The sequence below is a fragment of the Syngnathoides biaculeatus genome, chromosome 18 (assembly GCF_019802595.1).
Source record: "Syngnathoides biaculeatus isolate LvHL_M chromosome 18, ASM1980259v1, whole genome shotgun sequence".
NCBI classification, from domain to species: Eukaryota; Metazoa; Chordata; class Actinopteri; order Syngnathiformes; family Syngnathidae; genus Syngnathoides; species Syngnathoides biaculeatus.
Window position 1 is genome coordinate 14,477,693 of NC_084657.1, and position 19,891 is coordinate 14,497,583.

Here is a 19,891-nt window from a genome sequence, read left to right on the forward strand (position 1 = left end):
AATGCGAATAATTTTTTTTTTCATGATTTCCTTTGCCCCAAACCATAAATACAACCACAATATGTATTTCAGCAAGTTTGTATGACTGAAACTGAGCAGGCGACTTCTAGTCAACCAGTTGCCCGGTAATAAGCTCCGCCCATTGGCCCCTGAATGGCATCAATGTAAATTTATGAGGGATTTCTTTTAATAACCCTCCATTTTGGCTTCTTGCACCTGCTGTCACAGTAAACCCGGAGCTGCAATATTTATTAATATAACTGAAATCCATAATGCTTGTGTGCGTTGGAGGGAGGAAGGGGGGAATTGTCCACAGGTCATCGACATCTTATGGATGCTGATGACTTCCCTCCCCCATTAAGGCTTCTTGCACCACCTGTGCCACACTAAATAATTATCATTATTATTATAAAGATTCAACTAGCGCTTCCCGTGTTGACCTTTCCCTCGTCAGCTGCTCTGGAAATGATTGACCGAGCGAGGGAGCGAGCCGGGCCCCCTCCGCCTCCCCCTCACCCTGAGGGGCTCAAACGTCAAAGCGTCCCCGGGCATGGCGCACGGCAGTGCCGCTTGGAGCGTCGCCGCCCGCCGCCTGGCGCTGCTGGCCGCCTGGCTCGCCGCCTGCTCGCCGCGCGCCTCCGGCAAACCGGGCGCCGGCCTGCGGACGTGGGGGCGCTTCAGCAGGCTGCCCTACCCGGGCGACAAGGCCTTCCTGCACGGCAGCTTCCCCCCCGGGTTCATGTGGGCGGTGGGCACGGCGGCCTACCAGGTGGAGGGCGCCTCCGACAAGGACGGTAAGGGCCCGTCCATCTGGGATACGTTCACCCGGGGCGGCAATCGCGTGGCGACAGGCGACGTGGGCAGCGACAGCTACCACAACGCGGCGGCCGACGTGCGCGCCATCCGGCAGCTGGGCGTCAGCCACTATCGCTTCTCGCTATCGTGGCCGCGGATCTTCCCCAACGGCACCCGCGGGAGCCTCAACGAGGCGGGCGTGCGCTACTACCGCGGCCTGCTGGCCCGGCTCAAGGAAGCCCGGGTGGAGCCGGTGGTGACCCTGTACCACTGGGACCTGCCCGACGCACTGCAGCGGCGCCTGGGCGGGTGGAGCAACCCGGATATGGTGGAGGTGTTCCGCGACTACGCGGACTTCTGCTTCCGGGAGTTCGGCGACGACGTCCGCTGGTGGATCACCATCGACAACCCGTTCGTGGTGGCCCGGCACGGCTACGGCACCGGGGTGGTGGCCCCGGGCGTCAAGGGCGACCCGGACCTGCCGTTCAGAGTGGGCCACGTGCTGCTCAAGGTCAGAAGTCATACTTCATCGGTTGGGATTATGATTCATTGTTAAATTTCATATTTTGATTGATTATTTGGGTCATTCTTCATTTGCTGGAAAACTCGTTTCCTGTTTTTGTAGTCTGATACAGCTAATTCATTTTTTTTAAACCCGAACGTAAGGCTTGAAACTCTACTTTAAGATTATGACTTGAAACCTTAACTCCACCTTGAAAATCCGAGAGACTCTTAACTCACTTTCCAAACCAGTACTCAAAACCTTGATCTGTTTTTGAAACCCTACTTAAAAACTCACTGGAACCCACATTTAAAGCCATAACTGAGTCTTGAAACGAAGTCAAGTTACGGTTAGCGAAGGCGAGGAAGGCAAAAAAAAAAAAATGTGGAGGACTCAAATGAAGAGGGAAGGGGTCTCAAAAAGTATTTGCCCAACAAATGAAAACTAAAAGTCCCACAACCAAATACCAAAGTAGAACAAAAAACCTTGAACCTAAACAAACTGACACTGGATCAACAAGTCTGCTCAGTCTGCCCACCCGTTAAAATTGTCGCGTTTGTGTTTGAGGCTCACGCGGCGGCGTGGCACTCGTACGACCGCCACTACCGGCCACGCCAGGGCGGGCGCGTGTCCATGGCGCTGGCGTCCCACTGGGTCCGCCCGACACGCACGCGGGTGGAGAGCCTGCGCGAGTGCCAGTGCTCGCTGGAACACGTGCTGGGCTGGTTCGCCGGGCCGCTCTTCGGGGACGGCGACTACCCGCCCTGCATGAAGGCCCGTCTGGGCGCCCGCTTGCCGGCCTTGTCGGACGAGGAGCGGCGGCGGGTGAGGGGCACCGCCGACTTCTTCGCGCTGTCCCACGGCGCCGCCCTCAGCTTCCAGCTCATCAACGACAGCCTCAAGTTCGGCCAGCGGGAGGACCTGGACCTGCGGATGCTCCTCTACTGGGTCAGCGGAGAGTACGACCGGCCGGACATCTTCGTGGTGCAGAGCGGATGGTAACTCTTTTTTTTTTAGCGTATCCGCGGGTGGCGAACCGCGAGTAGTCCCTACGCGTTTCATGCACGTCACATGTACATATTTGTCATATGTTCAGGTACGTGCTGGGCAGCACAAAGACTCAGGACCCGAAGCACATGTACTACTTAAAGCGGTTCATCGCGGAAGCTCTGAAATGTGAGAGACGGCGCCCGCGGCCCGATGTGCGCCGCCGTACGCGGCTGACGGCAAATGTCGCGCAGCCATCGCGATGGACGGCGTGAAGGTGGTGGGCTACACGGCGTGGTCTCTGGTGGACGGCTTCGAGTGGCACCGCGAGTACGGCATCAGGCGAGGACTTTACTACGTGGACTTCAACACGCCCGACATGAAGCGCGAGCCCAAGACCTCGGCCACCTTCTACAAGTGAGTGAGCGCCGCGCGCCGAGTCGTCGTTACCTTCCGTCAGCGATTGTTCTCATCACTCATTCACAATTCTCTGCACTTTGTCTTTTGACTTGAACTATCACTCTCGAACATGAGTCATTACTTTGACTTTACTATTACTCTTTAACTTTCCCTATTAATCTATGACCAGAACTATGACGGTATTACTTCAATCACTAACCATTTTTTGATTACCGTAATTTCCGGCCTACAAACCGTGACGCTGCGGTTTATGCGGTAATGCGGCTTATTTGTGCATTTTTTTCTAACGGCCGAGCGGAAAAGGTAAGTGTGAGACCGAATATATTTGACTTTTACCAGTCCTGTTAGCGCTGCGCCAGCGTTAGCGCTTCGCTAGTGTTAGCATTAGCGCGGTGGCACTAGCGTTAGCATTGGTGCGGCGTCGCTAGCGTTATTTTCAGCTAGCGTCTGTTTTACCGTCTTTCTTTGTAAATATCTCGTGTTTCAATGTCAGTTTCAATGTGGGCACTTGCGGCTTTTACACGGCTGCGGCCTATGTTTGTACCAAATGGTATTTCCTTTCCAAATGTACTGGTTGAGGCTTATAACCAGGTGCGCTTTGTAGCCGGGAATTACGGTACTCCGTTTTTATTTTACTTTTATTTTGACGTGCACAGTTATACTTTGTTCGCATTGATTCCTCTTTTACGTTGACGGTTTATTGCTTTAGATACGGATCTGTTACTCAAGTCTTTCGATGTTTTTTACATTTTTGGTTTCCTATTACATTGTGACCTTTTTTTTTCTTCTTCTTTTAACCAAACTAATACTTCACTTGATCTATTATTCCATTAATTCACGTTTATACTTGAACCCAATGGCCGCTATGACTATTATTTCCCTTGACCTCGAACACTTGAACTCAAATTCCGCCGCTGATGTTTGAGTGTTCGTCGGCAAACAGGAACGTGATCCAGAGAAACGGTTTTCCGGAGCTTCCGGAGAACCGTCCCGCTCAAGGAGTTTTCCCGTGCGACTTCGCTTGGGGGGTCACGGCCAACTCCATCCAGGTCAGCGCCAGGGGCTCAAAGGTCAATCAGTGACCGCGCTTTTCTGAATTCATGTTAAATATTAACTTTTGTCGGTTTGATTCGGCAAGATAGACACAAACTGCACAGTTTTATGAAAATATGTCCTGTTTTAGTAGTTTTATGTTTTTTTTTAATGATACTGTTTTTACTCACAAGTAGCATTTTTAAGGGTTAGGGTTAAGGTTGATACTGTTTTTACTCACAAGTAGCATTTTCAAGCAACATAATTTTTTTTCATAATGAAATATTAAATAGCCCATTTTGCCATACAATTATTATTTTTTGCTGCAAAATGTAGTGTTTTATGACCAAATCTGGCGTTGACGCTCATGTGTGTTCCTGATGCGTTTGTGGCCGAGGTGGAGGGCTCGCCCAGTCAGTTTGCGGACCCCAGCGTGTACACGTGGGACACGGACAGCGGCAAGCTGACCCGACTGGACGGGCCGGTCGCGCCACCTCCGCGCCGCGACCCGCACTGCGCCGACTACGTCAGCATCAGACAGCAGGTGAGGTGCAACAAAACGACGTGTCGATTTAGCGGAACCTGATATGAAATTATGCAATTTCTTGTAGTACCAGGAAAATAAAATTTGTGTATGCAACAAAATGTCCCGTTTTATCGCGGAATATATGAGGTAGTTTCTTAGGTTGGATCCAGGACTCACAGTTCTGAGGTCCCGGGTTCAATCCCGGACCCGCCTGTGTGGAGTTTTCAAGTTCTGCCCATGCCTGCTCCGGTTTCCTCCAGTGTCCCAAAAACTTGCCACATTAATTGGACACTCTAAATTGCCCCTAGGTGGGATTGTGAGTGCGGCTGTTTGTCTCTTTGTGGCCTGTGATTGGCTGGCAACCACTTCAGGGTGTACCCCTGCCTGTTGACAACTGGACGACCCTCGTGAGGATAAGCGGCTAAGAAAATGGATGGATGGATGTAGCGCAATAGTGATCTAAATCTGTCAAAAGTAGCAATATTTAATGAGAGATAACAAATACAAACTCTTTTTTTTTTTTTTTTTTGCCCAGCGTTGCAATTTTGAATCAAAAATGTCAAAATTTGAACTAAACCTTGGTTTTTTTTTAAATAACCTTTTTCTCCATTTATGTGGAGTTGGCCCACTCTAGTTGTGGCCCTGACGGCATGCGTACAAGTGTAGTGTTACTCTTACCGCGTTGAATATTTCTAGGTGAATGAAATCCAGGAAGTGGGCGTGAGCCACTTCCACTTCTCCCTCAACTGGTCGGCGCTGGTGCCGGCGGGCGACGTGGCGCGACCCAACGCCACCTTGCTGGGCTACTACCGCTGCTTCAGCCGCCAGCTGCTGCGCGCCAACGTCACGCCCGTGGTCACCCTGTGGCACCACACGCGCCAAGGCAGCAGCCTGCCGCCGCCGCTCGACAGCGCCAACGGGTGGCTCAACAGGTACCTGACTCCCAGGCTGCAACGGGCTTTAAAAAGCTCAGTCGGGAGAGATCTGAAGATCCTCCGGTTCCGTCCCGGGATTCGCCACATGATTTCAGACAATTTTGAGTGATTTTATGCCTCTTGTCGCAATTTCCTGATTGGTTAGTTTGCGTGTAAGCATCTGGCCGTGAGTTGTGGTCTACAGCGGCTCCTTGCAAGTGTTATAAATATGCGTTAGTAAGAAAATTTGCCATTTGTGTCATAAAATATGGCGCTTTATAGCACAATATACTGTAATTTCCGTAATTTTCAACCCTGCGGTGTATGCGGTGACGCAGCTAATTTGTGCGTTTTTTTTGTCTTAACGGCCGCAGGGGGGCACTCGAGCAGAAAAGGTAAGAGTGAGACCGGTGGAATGTATGTGCCGAGGAAATGACTTTAACCGGTTCGGCCCTGTTAGCGCTACGCTAGCGTGTTACTGCCGTGTCTCTGTGATTTTTTTTATTAGCGTGGTGCTAGCGTTAGCTTTTACTATTCCTGTGATAAAACTGGTTTGTGACCAAGTCCAGTGTATTTTTTGGTGACAGAATAAAGTTTTTATTGACTAGTGGTACAATATTTTTTGAAAACGTACATTTCTTTTTATATGAATTCTGAGAACGTCACGGCTGCTGTTTGGTGGAAAAAAAATCTTCATCGTTGTACACAATAGTTAAATGAAGAGGATGAATTAATACGAGTTGTGTTACGTTCAGGGGAACTCCGGGCTTTTTCGCCGACTACGCGCGCCTGTGCTTCCGTGAGCTGGGCGAGCACGTGAAGATGTGGATCACGCTCAACGAGCCCAACGACGAGATGGTGAGCTACCAGGAAGCTCATCAGATGCTCCGAGCCCACGCGCTGGCCTGGCGCGCTTACGACCGAGACTTCAGGCCCACTCAGGGCGGTCAGGTTAGCGCACCGTCCGGCCCCCCCCCGCACCCCCACGTCCCGCCGTGGCCTTCACACGCCCGTCGTCGTCAGGTTTCTCTGGCTCTGCACATGGACTGGGTGGAACCGGCCTTCTCTTTCAGCCGAGAGGACGTGGAACCGGCCAAGCGGGTTCTGGAATTCCGGGTCGGATGGTTCGCCGAGCCCATCTTCGGCGGCGGAGATTATCCTGCGGGGATGAGGAGCTGGCTGCGACAACTCAACTCACTCGAGTATACATGAACAGACGGACAATCCTAAATGGCCGATTGGTCATTGTGCTTGCGGTTGTGTCGCAGACTCCCGGTGTTCAACGAGAAGGACCGGCAGCTGGTCAAGGACACGTTCGACTTCTTCGCCATCAGCCACTTCAGCACCGAGCTGGTGACGCACGCCAAGGAGGACTCGTAAGAGCGAAGCGAAGACGCGGTGACCGCGTCGACGTGCGGTGACCACGTGGTACCCCCCTTTCCCCCGCAGGTACACGTACACGTCCACGCTGGAGGTGCAGCACATGATCGACACCACGTGGATCTTGTCGCCTCGGCCCGTGGTACCTTGGGGCCTGAGGAAGGCGCTCAACTGGGTGAGGCCACGCTTTCAGACCCGCTCGCCCGTTGTCAACACATAAAATATTGTGTTTTACGGCAAAATACAGTCAAGCCTCGGTTCTCGAACTGCTTGTTTAAAGTTATTCTGCACTTTTGTTAATTTAAAAAAAAAGTTAAAAAGGCTGGGGGCCGAGTCGCTACAGATACGGCAATGCATACATTTTAAGCAAAAAATGAATATATTTCTTCAATTATTTTATGATATAAAGTATTTAAGCTATACATGTATTTCTACTATGCAGTTTATTATCAGGAAAAGCTGAAAAAAATGCTTGAAAAAGCCCAATTTTTTAGGCTTGGAACGCATTATTTCTTTTTCCATTCATTGTAATGGGAAACATCCATTCGATTTTCAAACAAATCACTTCTCGAACCGTTTTCTGGAACGGATTGTGGTCGAGAACTGGGGCATCACTGTATCGAGTGTTGTTTTGCTGTACAGCAAAATATAGTGTTCTGGGAGCAAAAAGTAGTGCTTTAGCTCAAAATATAGTGTCTATAAGGCAACAACAACAAAAAACGTTTTTTTGTGGCAAAATGTGATGTGATGTCATGATTTCCTGGCAGATTATAGTGTTTTTGTATGGCAAAATGCAGGTGTTTATGTGACAAACGATATTGTTTGTATGGCAAAACAGGATTTTATGGCAAAATATAGTGCGTTATTTCATGTTTTGGAGCAAAATAGTGTTTTTGTGGCGAAATAAATTGTTTACATGGTAAAATGTCATGTGACAATTACAATATCAAGAATATTGTAATATTTGTTGCGTTAACTTTAAAAAAATGTATGGATTAAAAAAAAATATTTCCTTTATTGGAGATTTTGTAATTAAATGAACAAAAGATAACAATTTCTTAACAATTTCAAAATGCTATGGTTTTATTTTATTATGATAATGTCATCTACAAAGTGGCCCATTTCATACACCATCGTGCCCCCCTGAGCACCAAAGTTTTCCCACCGTGGTATGTAGCGTGTACGCAAGCGGCGCCGGCCGTCCAACGGCGTTGGGAATCCACGTTCACGGCGAACGAAATTGCAGGTCAAGGAGCGCTACCCGCACGTGCCCGTCTACGTGATGGCCAACGGCGTGCAGGAGGACCCGGCCCGCTTCAAGGATAGCCTGAGGGTCTACTACGTGTACAACTACATCAACGAGGCACTCAAAGGTGACGTCGGCGCCAGTGTAATGATTATACCGTCTTGAGGTCAAAATCGCTCAACTGGAGGAGGAGGAAAGCTCAACCTCAGCATGTGAAATATTACAGCTCAGGAATTGTGCTTTTTTTCTTAGTTTTTTGATGTGGTTTGATGTGAAATAATTTTTCCGGCAGCGTTCACCTTGGACGGCGTGAATCTGAAGGGCTACTTCGCCTACGCCCTGAGCGACCAGCGCGACCCGGGCTTCGGCCTGTACGGCCACGTCCACAAGGAGGCCGTAGTGAAGGCGTCGCTGGCCAACTATCGCAACATCATCCGCCACAACGGCTTCCCCGTGCCGGGGGCGCCCGCTCAGCGGTGCCCCGGCGCCGCCCGCCCCTGCCCGGGCTGTCGGGCTCTGGTCGGGCAACCCGTGCTGGGCTTCCTGGGGCTGGTTGGCGCCGCCACGCTAATCACGCTAGGCCTCGTCGTCTACTACGCCGCCAGGAGACGCAAAGACGCTTACTGATGAGCGACAGCTCGCTACACGGCTTATAGCAGTTTTTCCTACTTTACATGTTACACGCATTAGACCTAAAAAAAATACAGCAGAATATTGATTTGTAGCCCTTAACGGTATCCCAAAAAGTTGTAATCTTGCAACATTTTTTTTTCACCCTTAAAATGCCAATATTGCCAATATCCAGATTTTGTTCTTTGAAAATATTTTTTTTTCCATAAAGGTATTTATTTGACCCACAGAGTAGTTGATTTTAAAAAAGTTAAAATGTAAGATGCATAACATCCATCTATCCAATTTCTGAGCCGCTTATCCTCACAAGGGTCGTAGGAATGCCGGAGCCGAGCCGAGCTGTCATCGGGCGGGAGGCGGGGTACGCCCTGAATTGGTCGCTAGCCAATCGCAGGGCACATAGAGGCAAACAGCCGCAGTCACAATCACACTTATGGGCAATTTAAAGCCTCCAATTGTGTTTTTTTTTTTTTTTTGGGGGGGGGGGTGTTCATGTAGTTGTACACTTATATGTATAGCACAATTTGAAAATCATTCCTGTAGAGTAATATTCAGTCAAAGGTAAAAATGACTGCTGCTTGTTTTCTGTCAGTGTTGGTAATGAAATATTGTTAATTATTTGTAATGCTTGTGGCACAAAATTAACAAAATACATCTCTTTCCATCTTTTTCCATCGTCGAGGTTTTTGGTTTTTGTGTGTGTGTTTTGGGAGATTCTACAAACGTCCCTGCCAACTCCAAGTGCACTGCAGTTGGAGGGTTTCGTGGTATTTAATTCAAATAATAATTTGTAGTTTAAATCAACATTAAGAGTCAAAATTTACTTTTTAACGAGCATGATGTAAATTTTCAAAGTAATTTTTTTGACCTTTTCCTCTCGCGCGTAATCTATCACATTTCACCCTTTTGATTTTCCGTAGCTTAAGCGGAAGTAGCAAGGCGAACGTCAACAAAGCGCTCCGCGGGAAGATTTTTTTTTTTTTGCAGTTTTCATTTTTCCTTCTCCATAACTTGCGGTGTTGCCAAAGTCGTCCCACGAAAATGAGTTTGTGGGTGGATAAATATCGACCCACGTCGCTCGGCAAACTCGACTACCACAAAGAACAGGCGTCCCAGCTCAAGAGCCTGGTGAGAAGGACAAGATTAGCATTTTTTTTAAACTACTTTAGCTTCTCTGCTACCCTAAATGCGCACGGTTGTCCTCCGATTGTGGTTTCAGAACTTACTGTTCTCGTTTAACAGCGTTTTTGTTTTGTTTTTAATCCTAACAATGGATCCGCGGCGTTGGTCACAAATCATTTTACCACTTTTACCGAATTGTGCGTCACTTCACGCCATGCAGTGTGTCGTGTGTGTCATATCAAACAATAATAACGTGATATTACGTTTCAGCTATGAATGGTTGAATAAATTTGACTAAAATGACAGGTGTTTGTGTTATATATTGTAAAATCAAACGTTATGTTGTGATAATCCCTCCCCGCCAGTGGGCGCTCTTGCTTGAGCAACATTAATGTTTCCTCCACTTATTCGCAGATTCGTTTTTCTGGCCGGTCCTCTATTCGCTGAAAAAGTCACAAGTAATTGAAAAGTAGTGCTTTGACGCCAATAAAGTGTGATGGAAGTGAAGGGAGTACCTACTATTAGACAGCCAAATCCCTGTCCAATAAAGAGAATAATATTCCGCCACCTTGTGGCATCTATAGGCTATTATAAAAATTTTGGGGAATATTTTTACTATTTCTTACTTTTCTGGCGAGATAATGAGGAAAAAAAATACCTGTAAATGTAAGGAATCCCTCATTAACATGAAATTTAAATGTTCAACATTTTAACAGCTGCATACTTCAAAATGATTTCCCTTTTCCATGTCTGTTCCCATGGTGACCTCGCCACAATATTTTCATTCTGGAAGCATAGCATTGATGTGTGGCTAAATGACTGCTTTTTCAATTTACAAATCCTGAGAAATAATTTTGAAAATCACCGATTAAATTGAATGGACATGAATCAAAATACAAGAATGTTGCCTGTTATACAAAAATATTGCCTGTTCAACGGCGTTTATGTTTGACTGCTATTAATCAACACAAATCGTGTATCCGTATTGAGGTTCAAGACGGCGACTTCCCCCACTTGCTGGTCTACGGGCCTTCAGGCGCGGGCAAGAAGACGCGCATCATGTGTCTGCTGAGGGAGGTCTACGGCCCCGGCGTGGAGAAGCTTCGCATCGAGCACCAGACCATCGTGGTGAGAAGAGAGTTGCACTCGCTCAATCGGATATCCATCCATTTTCTGAGCCGGTTATCTATCTATATAATGGATTAATCTCGTCTGTTCAAGAGGCAAACAAAAGCAAGCTCACATTGCTGTTGTTTGTAGGCTCCCTCGAAGAAGAAGATTGAGATCAACACCATCGCCAGCAACTACCACCTGGAGGTCAACCCCAGGTAATGTGTCGCTTTTAAAAGTGAGAACATCCCGCATATTTTTCCAAGTGTTTGATTCGATGTTTTCCTGGGACAACACGGATAAAGTGACACTTTACTACAGTGTAAAGTAAGTTTCTTTCGGCTTGTCCTAAAGTAGTTAAATTAACTTAACAAAAGTGAATACGATATCTCAAAGAGACAAAAAAAAAAAAATGTCAGCTGATTTTCCATTTTTCTTTGTGGCTTTCCAGTGGGAAAATTATCCAAAGTCGCAGTTTTGTTTTTGGGTTGCTCCTGGTAATAAGCCTCACCCAGTGCATTTGTACAGGAAATACCATTTGGTACATACATGGGCTGCAGCCTTGTATAAGCCGCAAGCGCACACATTGAAACACGAGATATTATATAAGACAGTACACAGAGAGTTTAGCGCTAACGCGGTGGTGCTAACGTTAGCGTGTTTGGCGGCGCTAGCGTTAGCATTAATGATATTTACATATAGATATTTACAAAGAAAGACTGTACACAGTGAGTTTAACGCCACCGCCGCCACGTTAATGCTAACGCTAACATGGCCGGACCGGTAAAAGTCTCTTCCTCGGCACATTTATTCCACCGGTCTCACTCTTACCTTTTCCACTCGAGTGCCCCCCTGCGGGCGTTAAATTAGCCGCATCACCGCATAAACCGCAGGGCTGAAACCGTGTGGGGAAAAAAGTCGCGGCTCATGGGGCGGAAATTACGATATACATATTCCCGACACCGAAACATGTTGCCCTTCGCTCAGTGATGTAGGCAACCAGGACCGTGTGGTGATCCAGGAGCTGATCAAGACCATGGCTCAATCTCAGCAGATCCAGTCCAGCACGCAGAGAGAGTTTAAAGGTGAGCTCGCCCGCATCACTCGACTCCAGAAGCGTGTCTGACGTGGCCTTCTGCCGCTCGCTTGCTCACCAGTGGTCCTGCTCACTGAGGTGGACCGGCTGACCAAGGACGCCCAGCACGCTTTGCGGCGCACCATGGAAAAGTACATGGCCACCTGCCGCCTGATTCTTTACGCCAATTCCACCTCCAAGGTCATCGGGCCCATACGCAGCCGCTGCCTGGCGATCCGCGTTCCCCTGCCCAGCACGGAGGAGGTAACGACATGGAGGACACCGGTGCCAAACGTGTCCTCTTTGATTATCTCGGGGGCTCTGACGCTAATACGAGAAATATACAAGTACTGCAATTTCCGGCCTACAGAGCGCACCGGATTATAAGCCTCACCCAGTGCATTTGTAAAGGAAATACCATTTGGTACATACATAGGCCGCACCTGTGTAAAAGCCGCAAGTGCCCACAATGAAACACGAGATATTTACAAAGAAAGACGGTACACAGAAAGAATTTTCAAAGTTTTAATACCCTAGCTTGGTTTAACATAGCAACAGCACGGTAGCATGAACAAAAAAAAAAAAAAACATACTGGTAAAAAAAGTAGTAGTAGCAACACAGCAGCACAGAGCCGGTTAAAAAAAAAAAAAAAACTAAATCACTGAGATGTGGCAGGAACACAGCAGAAACACGCTAGCGCGGCGCTAACAGTGCCAGTTAAAAAAACAAAACATACCAGTATAAATTGCTGAGATGCGACAGTAACACAACAGCAACACACTAGCACAGCGCTAACGGCCATTTAAAAAAAAAAAAATAAAACATACCAGTAAAAATCACTGAGAGACGGCAGTAACACAGCAGCAACGTCCTAGCACAGCGTAAAAAAAAACGTACCCGTAAAAGTCACTTCCTTGGCACATATATTCCACTCGTCTCACTCTTACCTTTTCCACTCGAGCGCCCCCTTGCGGCCGTTAGGAAATACATGCACAAATGAGCCTCATCACTGCATAAGCCGCAGGGTTGAACGCCTGTGTAAAAAAAAAAATCCCAAAACTAGGGCTGCACTGATTAATCGAATAAGTCAATTTGATTACAAAGAATGTATAAACTTTTATACGATGGCCCGAGTAGCTAACTGCAGCCAGATTCTAATCTGAGTGTACAAAAGCGAACTCAAATTGAAGGCGCTGACCCCAAAGTCACTCACCAAATGAAGCTCCACCTTTTAAAGCCACACACATTCCAAGTTACAGATAATAATACAGTGTACAATTGTCTGTAGCTTTCGCACGAAAACTGAACGCTGAAAGGCAAAACTTGCAGGAGTTCTCCGGGATCGGCAATGAGTTCTTCCCCTTTTGTGCCTCAGGTGTGTCACGTCCTTACGTCGGTGTGTAAGAAAGAGGGCCTCGTCCTGCCGCCCGAGCTGGCCAAGCGCATCTGCGACAAGTCGGGGCGCAACCTCCGCAAAGCCCTGCTGATGTGCGAGGCCTGCAGGGTGCAGCAGTGAGTTGCTTAAACAGTCTTAATTTTTCATAACTCATCTGTTACTTTTTTGCCGAGTGACATCACACCGCCTTTCTTCCGACAGGTACCCCTTCTCGCCGAACCAGGACGTCACAGAAACTGACTGGGAGTTGTTCCTCCGAGAAACGGCCAACGCCATTGTCACTCAGCAGACGCCACAGAGGTAGGAGGGGCAACAGGTGTCGGACATTTTGTTACAGGTGTGCAAAATCCGACCCCTGACATTCTTGATGAAGAATTAGTTGACTATCTTCAGGTAGCTTAGCACGCCATACCCAAAAGTGATATGGTACAGGTAGATGAGTTACCTTCTTCAAATTTGAACAATAGAACACTTTTTATCTGTCATAAAATGCTGCTCACAACTGCGTGAAATTGCAAGACTAGAAAATAAATTTGGTCACTTGGGGGGGCAATGAAAATGCTTAAAGCCCAAGCGGCATGCCTATGTAAATTTTGAAATAGATATTGTTATGAAAACTACTTATAATATTATTCACTTCAATGTCTATACGATAAAAAATGAGCGAAGAGCGTGTCATCCATGCGCAAAGTTGCGCAAGTCTCACTCGACATCGAAGTGGCAGCCATATTGCCTGCCACGTCGTCAGCAGCAACAAAAGACGTAGTGGCACCTGCTATGGGAGAGGAACAACAGAGATTTTCATATTTTTCCGGCGCCCCTTCTGACACGGAAGCTCTTTTCGAAGAAGAGAACATTTCACAGTCGAGTGAAGTGACCGGGGCAATATTACCTTGTCGTTTTGAGCCATATTTAGATGATATGCGGATCACATTTAACTAGCGACTGACGGATGAATAATCTGAGGAAATATTAAAATTGACAGGCCTATAATTGTTTTATTTCCTGACTCTTTTACAAATCTTGTGTATGTAGCGTACTCAGGAGGACCCATGCCGGGCGAAACACGGCTGGCTGGTGGGAGGGAGAGTTCCTTGCTCCTCCCGGATGCGGCCAAACCACCACCCCACCCGATCCACCTCCACGGCCGTGCACATCTACACATTTAGCATCCCTAACTTACGTACTTTATTAAGTTATTATGACGCGGATCTTTTGTTTCTTCTGAGAGGATTATGTCGCCCCCCCCAGCCCCAAATATTATTTTTTTAATAGCTAATTAGCGTTAGCACCACTGTGTTAGCACTGCCACGCTAGTTTTAGCGTTAGCACCGCCACGTTAGTGTTCGCGCGGCTGCGATAGCGTTACATTCTTGTAGGCCGGGAATTACGGTACTTTACCACCGGTAAAACTGGCATAAACAGACGAACCCGCCAGTCTGTAAAAAAACTTCACTTCCTTCTTCTTCTCCAAAATGAATACCTCGAAAACATCGTCATGGCGGGAGATGCAAAAATCCATATGCGACAACATCATGACGTGTGGTGAAAAAGCAGATGGGTCGATTCCGGCTGCCTTTTTTTTTTTTTTTTTTTTTTTTCATGAAAAACATGAAAAATTATGCATTTCAGTTCAGTGGCGCTTTAAATCTGCAGTCGGTCATTTAGTCAACACTCCAAAATTTTGTTTGGACCAGACTGTTCGAGGTGAGAGGTCGTCTGTACGAGCTGCTGACTCACTGCATCCCTGCCGATGTCATCATGAAGGTGAGTGCGACGCACATTTATCGTATATGGTATGGAATTACCTGGATGTATGCAACCTTTGTCTGAAGATGCTGCGGTGGATTGACCTTGATAGACGCAAGCATAAATGTTTAGGGGGAGCGCACATTTTTATCACCCTGCTAAGATTGGAATGGTATAGTTAGAGTTTTTACACAATAAATAGAAGCCAGTATGATTTTTTTTTTTTGAGGGGTGTCAAGTATTCATTTGCAGGATTATATGGAGGGGGTTAGTGTCGACACGTGCGTGTAAATGTTCGCCTGCTGGTCCCCGTCAGGGTTTGGTGAGGGAGCTTCTGAACAACTGCGACGGGCACCTGAAGCCCGAGGTGGCGCACATGGCGGCGTACTACGAGCACCGGCTGCAGCTGGGCAACAAAGCCATCTACCACCTGGAGGCCTTCGTCGCCAAGTTCATGGCCGTCTACAAGAAGTTCATGGAGGACGGCCTGGACGCCATGATGTTCTGAGGCCGGATTGTCGCACACACCTTCACATTAAAAGTACTTTTTTTGTTATTAATTAACGTTCTTTGGACATTTATTTACAGAAATACACAGCACAGAATAACAATTGCCTACGGTCATTAGCTATGCTAGTGGTTTTCAAACATTTTGGGGCACGTCCCATTTTTTTGGGAGATTACTGATAACGTTTCTGAGCTCGCCCCAGTTTGAAAACCACTGACCGCTACGTTACCGGACCAAAAAGTGGTCAAGATTTGCTAGTTTGACTGGATGTGAGGGACCTGGATCACTAATGCAAGTTAATATAAATGCTTGCCATAAATTTGTCACGTGTTTTAGTACTCCACTACTACTCCCCCCGCCCACTATGTAACTAGACGTCATTGCTATTGGCATCAGTTCAAAAGATTGCAACTCTTTTCCTTAATAAAACTTTCCTGATGACATTTTTTAGGGGGGGAAACAAACTTAATTAATAAAAAAAACATGAAAAATGATACGAATTTCTTTTAAAGTGGATTTTGAAGACAGACTACATTATTTTGAGGAGGGTAAAAAAAATCTATTCTGTAAAATATGTTGTTGAGCGGCGCGGGGGAGAAGCTGGTAGAGTGTTGGTCTCACAGTTTTGAGGTTCTTGGTTCAATCCCGGACACTCTAAATTGCCCGTAGGTGTCATTGTGTGTGCAGCTGTTTGTCTTTATGTGCCCTGCGATTGGCTGGCAACCAGTTCAGGGTGTATCCTGCCTCCTGCCCATTGCCAGCTGGGATAGGCTCCAGCACTCCCTGCGACCCCTTTGAGGATAAGCAGCAAAAGAAAATGGCTGGATATCTTCCTTGAACAAACTGTGCACAATGTTACAATAACTTCACATTAAAACAACTTGTAGAAATTAAATCCCAGCTGTGGTTTATGATGAAAACTTCTTCGGCCTTCTTCCCGAGTGTATACAATATGTACTCCATGTACGTAGTGGTACTTGGACAGTATGTTTTTAAAAGTAGTTACTATGTTTTATTTGTTTTTGTTTAAATGCCCTCAAGTATGATAGAGGAATAATCCCATTTATTTGTTAATGATCTCAATGCCAGAATCGTATTCATTTTGAACGCCGTCCAACACGAGGCAACGGTAGCAGAAATCGACGTTTGTATTGCACTCGACTGTTTGTTCACTTCAGATTTCTCAAAAAATCCACTCTTTGGAGAACCTTGTTAATATTTCAACATTATCATCGTACATTGAAGGATCTTTTGCAAGTAAAAGCCCTCCCCCAGTAACCCTGAAGCTAAAAATAGCCCCCCACGGTAGACATTTCCAACATGTGCGGCACGCAGGAAATATCTGTACTGTTGGGCAATATTACGACTTTGGGAAATGCGGAGGGTGAAAAGGAGACTTGTGTTTATACGACGCGTGTGTGTATTTATCCACAAAGGGGGTCTATGTGACGCTATCAGCTTGTGGGAGTCCCCGATTGGCCCAAACAAAGCAGAGTGTTCATTTCCTGAACAATCGCCTCACAGTGCGCCACCATTGGGTGGAGCCCCCCCGCCCAAACTACTCGTAATCGCACTCCCTTGCGTCGGACCGTTGCCTTAGTTCTAACATGGATCCTACATGTTTGAGAATTCATTTGATAAAATGATTTGTAGCTAGTTAGTTGGATTTTTTTTTATATAATTTTGACAATTATATCATTTGTAATTCAGTATAATTTCCCTCACATAAAATGCATGTTTTTTTAATTCACTCCAGTCTTTGATATCAGTAATTTTATAAAAACATTTAAAAAAATGAAAAAAAAAACAAGGTAACGTATTCATTATAGTTATTTTCCCCTCAGAGGATTACTTAAAATATACAACAACAACAAAATAGCTAGGATTGGGTCCAGCACTCCCGTGACCCTCGTGAGGATAAGCGGCTCAGAAAATGGATGGATGGAACAATGAGTTATTGAATCAATAGTCATCCATCCATTTTTGTTTAGTGGCCAACTAAACATTAAACAAAGAATTATCTCATGTCAAAAAAAACAATCACGTAGCTGAACTTTATGCGGAAAAAATGTAAAACGCCATAGACGGGCTAACAGATAGCAATATTTGAACACAAATGGTGCAGCAACATGTTTACAGACAGAGTGGAGGAACCAGAACTTCTCTTTTTTTTTTTAAAATCCATCCATCCATTTTCTTTGCCGCTTATCCTCACAAGGGTCGGGGGGAAAGCATGAGCCTATCCCAGCTGTCAACAGGCAGGATGCGGGATTACACCCTGAACTGGTTGCCAGCCAATCACAAGGCAGATCGAGACAAACAGCCGCACTCACAATCACACCGAGGGGCAATTTAGAGTGTCCAATTAATGTTGCATGTTTTTTGGGATGTGGGAGGAAACCGGAGTGCCCGGAGGAAACCCACGCAGGCACGGGGAGAACATGCACACTCCACACAGGCGGGGCTGGGATCGAACCCGGGTCCTCAGAACGGCGAGGCCAATGCTTTACCAGCTGCACTTCCGTGCTGCCCATTGAATCAATATACTGCTTATAAATAATTGACAATATGAATTCCCCCCACAGTGATGGAATATAAAGAAATAGGCACTCCCTTGTCTCCATTTTAAATTGATTTAATAAATACATTCTTTTTTGTATTATTATTTGATCAAGAAGCTGTATTTTGTACATTAACAACATTGTTCCAATGTGAAGAAAGAGAACGTGTCGGTAAGACAATGGAGGAAATGTGGACTGAATTCGGGATTTTTTTCCCGGTCGCTGCGGTCAGGCGCTTATTCATATTATTCAATAATTGCGCATTTACCACGTTGCTTAAATGAACTTGTCTGGCATCCATGCGGAGGCTCAAAACCACTGTGCGCTGCCTTAAAATGTCTTCTTTTTCAAAGCTTTTACTCCGCATTTTTCCGACCCTCGTTTATGCTGATCTCATCGATGTGCTGACCTCAAGCCGCTCGAGAATCTACCGCGCGCCGCGTCGGGAAGTCTCATAAAATCTAATTAATTGTTCGTCTCGGCGCTAGTGGCTGACGGGCGGGGGGCTGCATGCGTTTCACATTCTACCTGAAGTTGTCGACACGGGTGAGAGCCCCATTGTTACGTTGTTGTGTTATGACACAAAATGGCCCTCAAAGTCTTCCACTGGGTTTGGAAGCGGCTAAAACCTGAGCAAAGGTCTTGAAAATTTCATCCCCAAAGACAGTTTCACTTATGCTTAGATTAGACTAGATGACAAACTGTCAGATTACTCCTATAAAAGCTTGCTGGACGTTTTAAGGTAATAATTCAAGGAATGCTTGACATACGTTCGAGTACTTTTAACCCATTCATGGGCAGGGTGGCAATTTTTTGCCTTATTGAGATAAAAGTCTCCTAACAGGCCACAATCAAGGAAATAACACTTCTTAAATGCATAAAACAGAGGGCAAAAAAAAACTGGGACGAGTATCGTATCAGTTCTGTGAAGTGGTACAGACTCGAGATATGTTGATTAATTAATTCATATTCTAGAACGGCACTTACGCATTAATAATACTGATGAATTAGCATTTTGAAGACAAACTCGGTTGCATACTGACCTTTGTCCCTTTCTTTTCTTGGAAAATGCTCCATGTGTACTTGAGGCAGCCATGTTGGTTCAGGGAGGAAAGGGAAAAAACTCCGTCCTAACTTTGACCGATGAGTTATCCTTTGCTGACACCAAATTATGGCTTCAGATTAAAACACTTAAATATTTTGGTATACTGAAGGATATAATGCGTGAAAATCACGATGTCCCAAAAATGGAATGGGTCCCAGATACAATAAGGCTTGCCAGCAGGGAACAAAACATGTAGCCTAGCAAGCCAGTGCTAGCACTCATATTTACCGTAATTTCCGGGCTACAAGCCGCGACTTTTTTCCACACGCTTTCAGCCCTGCGGTTTATGGGGCGATGCGGTGCTAGTGTTAGCGCGGCGTCAGCGTGGCACTGGCGTTAGTGCGGTGCTAGCTTAAAACTCTTTCTGTGTACCGAGGCTTATAACCAGGTGCGCTCTGTAGGCCAGGAATTACGGTATATGTAAAACATGCAGTCTGTTAAATTGTCCTCCAATTCTGTTCAATTTCTGATTGTGATTCAGAATTTTGTGTCACTCGTTAAGTCTGCCATTTTGGCTTGAGAAGCCATCTAATTTTGTCCTTTCCCAGGGATCGATATTTTGTCTGATAGGTACCAATTTTGAATCTTGTATTTTAAAAACTTAAATTGCTAAATATTTTAGCTATTGTCACTGCAGGTGAAGTGCAATCTGTAGGCCGGTCCTGAGCCCGGGACGATGAAGAAGAAGTGATACCAGGAAAGGAACTTGTAGGGACAGATGGTGGTAGACTTTGCAAAAAGGTCGGAAGGGCAAAGTTTACAAAACAGTGGTGAGGCCGGCCAAGAGGAGAACTGGAGGAAGCAAAAATGAAGATCTTGAGGTTCTTTCTCG

The 19,891-nt window shown here is 46.3% G+C and overlaps 2 protein-coding genes across 2 annotated transcripts; both read left to right on the forward strand.

Annotated features, from left to right (window-relative positions):
* The first annotated feature begins 153 nt into the window (after nucleotides 1-153).
* On the forward strand, nucleotides 154-8,896 carry kl (klotho). Its single transcript, XM_061804338.1, has 14 exons — nucleotides 154-164; nucleotides 523-1,306; nucleotides 1,865-2,295; nucleotides 2,394-2,473; nucleotides 2,539-2,701; nucleotides 3,648-3,753; nucleotides 4,134-4,280; nucleotides 4,959-5,194; nucleotides 5,932-6,127; nucleotides 6,200-6,378; nucleotides 6,445-6,552; nucleotides 6,626-6,731; nucleotides 7,803-7,929; nucleotides 8,095-8,896. The coding sequence occupies exons 1-14, from the start codon at nucleotides 154-156 to the stop codon at nucleotides 8,427-8,429; spliced, it is 3,009 nt and encodes a 1,002-aa protein (XP_061660322.1). The 3' UTR covers nucleotides 8,430-8,896.
* A 436-nt stretch (nucleotides 8,897-9,332) lies between these two features.
* Nucleotides 9,333-15,445, forward strand: rfc3 (replication factor C (activator 1) 3). Its single transcript, XM_061804059.1, has 9 exons — nucleotides 9,333-9,560; nucleotides 10,545-10,682; nucleotides 10,815-10,882; nucleotides 11,652-11,749; nucleotides 11,822-12,003; nucleotides 13,116-13,252; nucleotides 13,338-13,436; nucleotides 14,834-14,903; nucleotides 15,202-15,445. The coding sequence occupies exons 1-9, from the start codon at nucleotides 9,474-9,476 to the stop codon at nucleotides 15,391-15,393; spliced, it is 1,071 nt and encodes a 356-aa protein (XP_061660043.1). The 5' UTR covers nucleotides 9,333-9,473; the 3' UTR covers nucleotides 15,394-15,445.
* The last annotated feature ends 4,446 nt before the right edge of the window (nucleotides 15,446-19,891 follow it).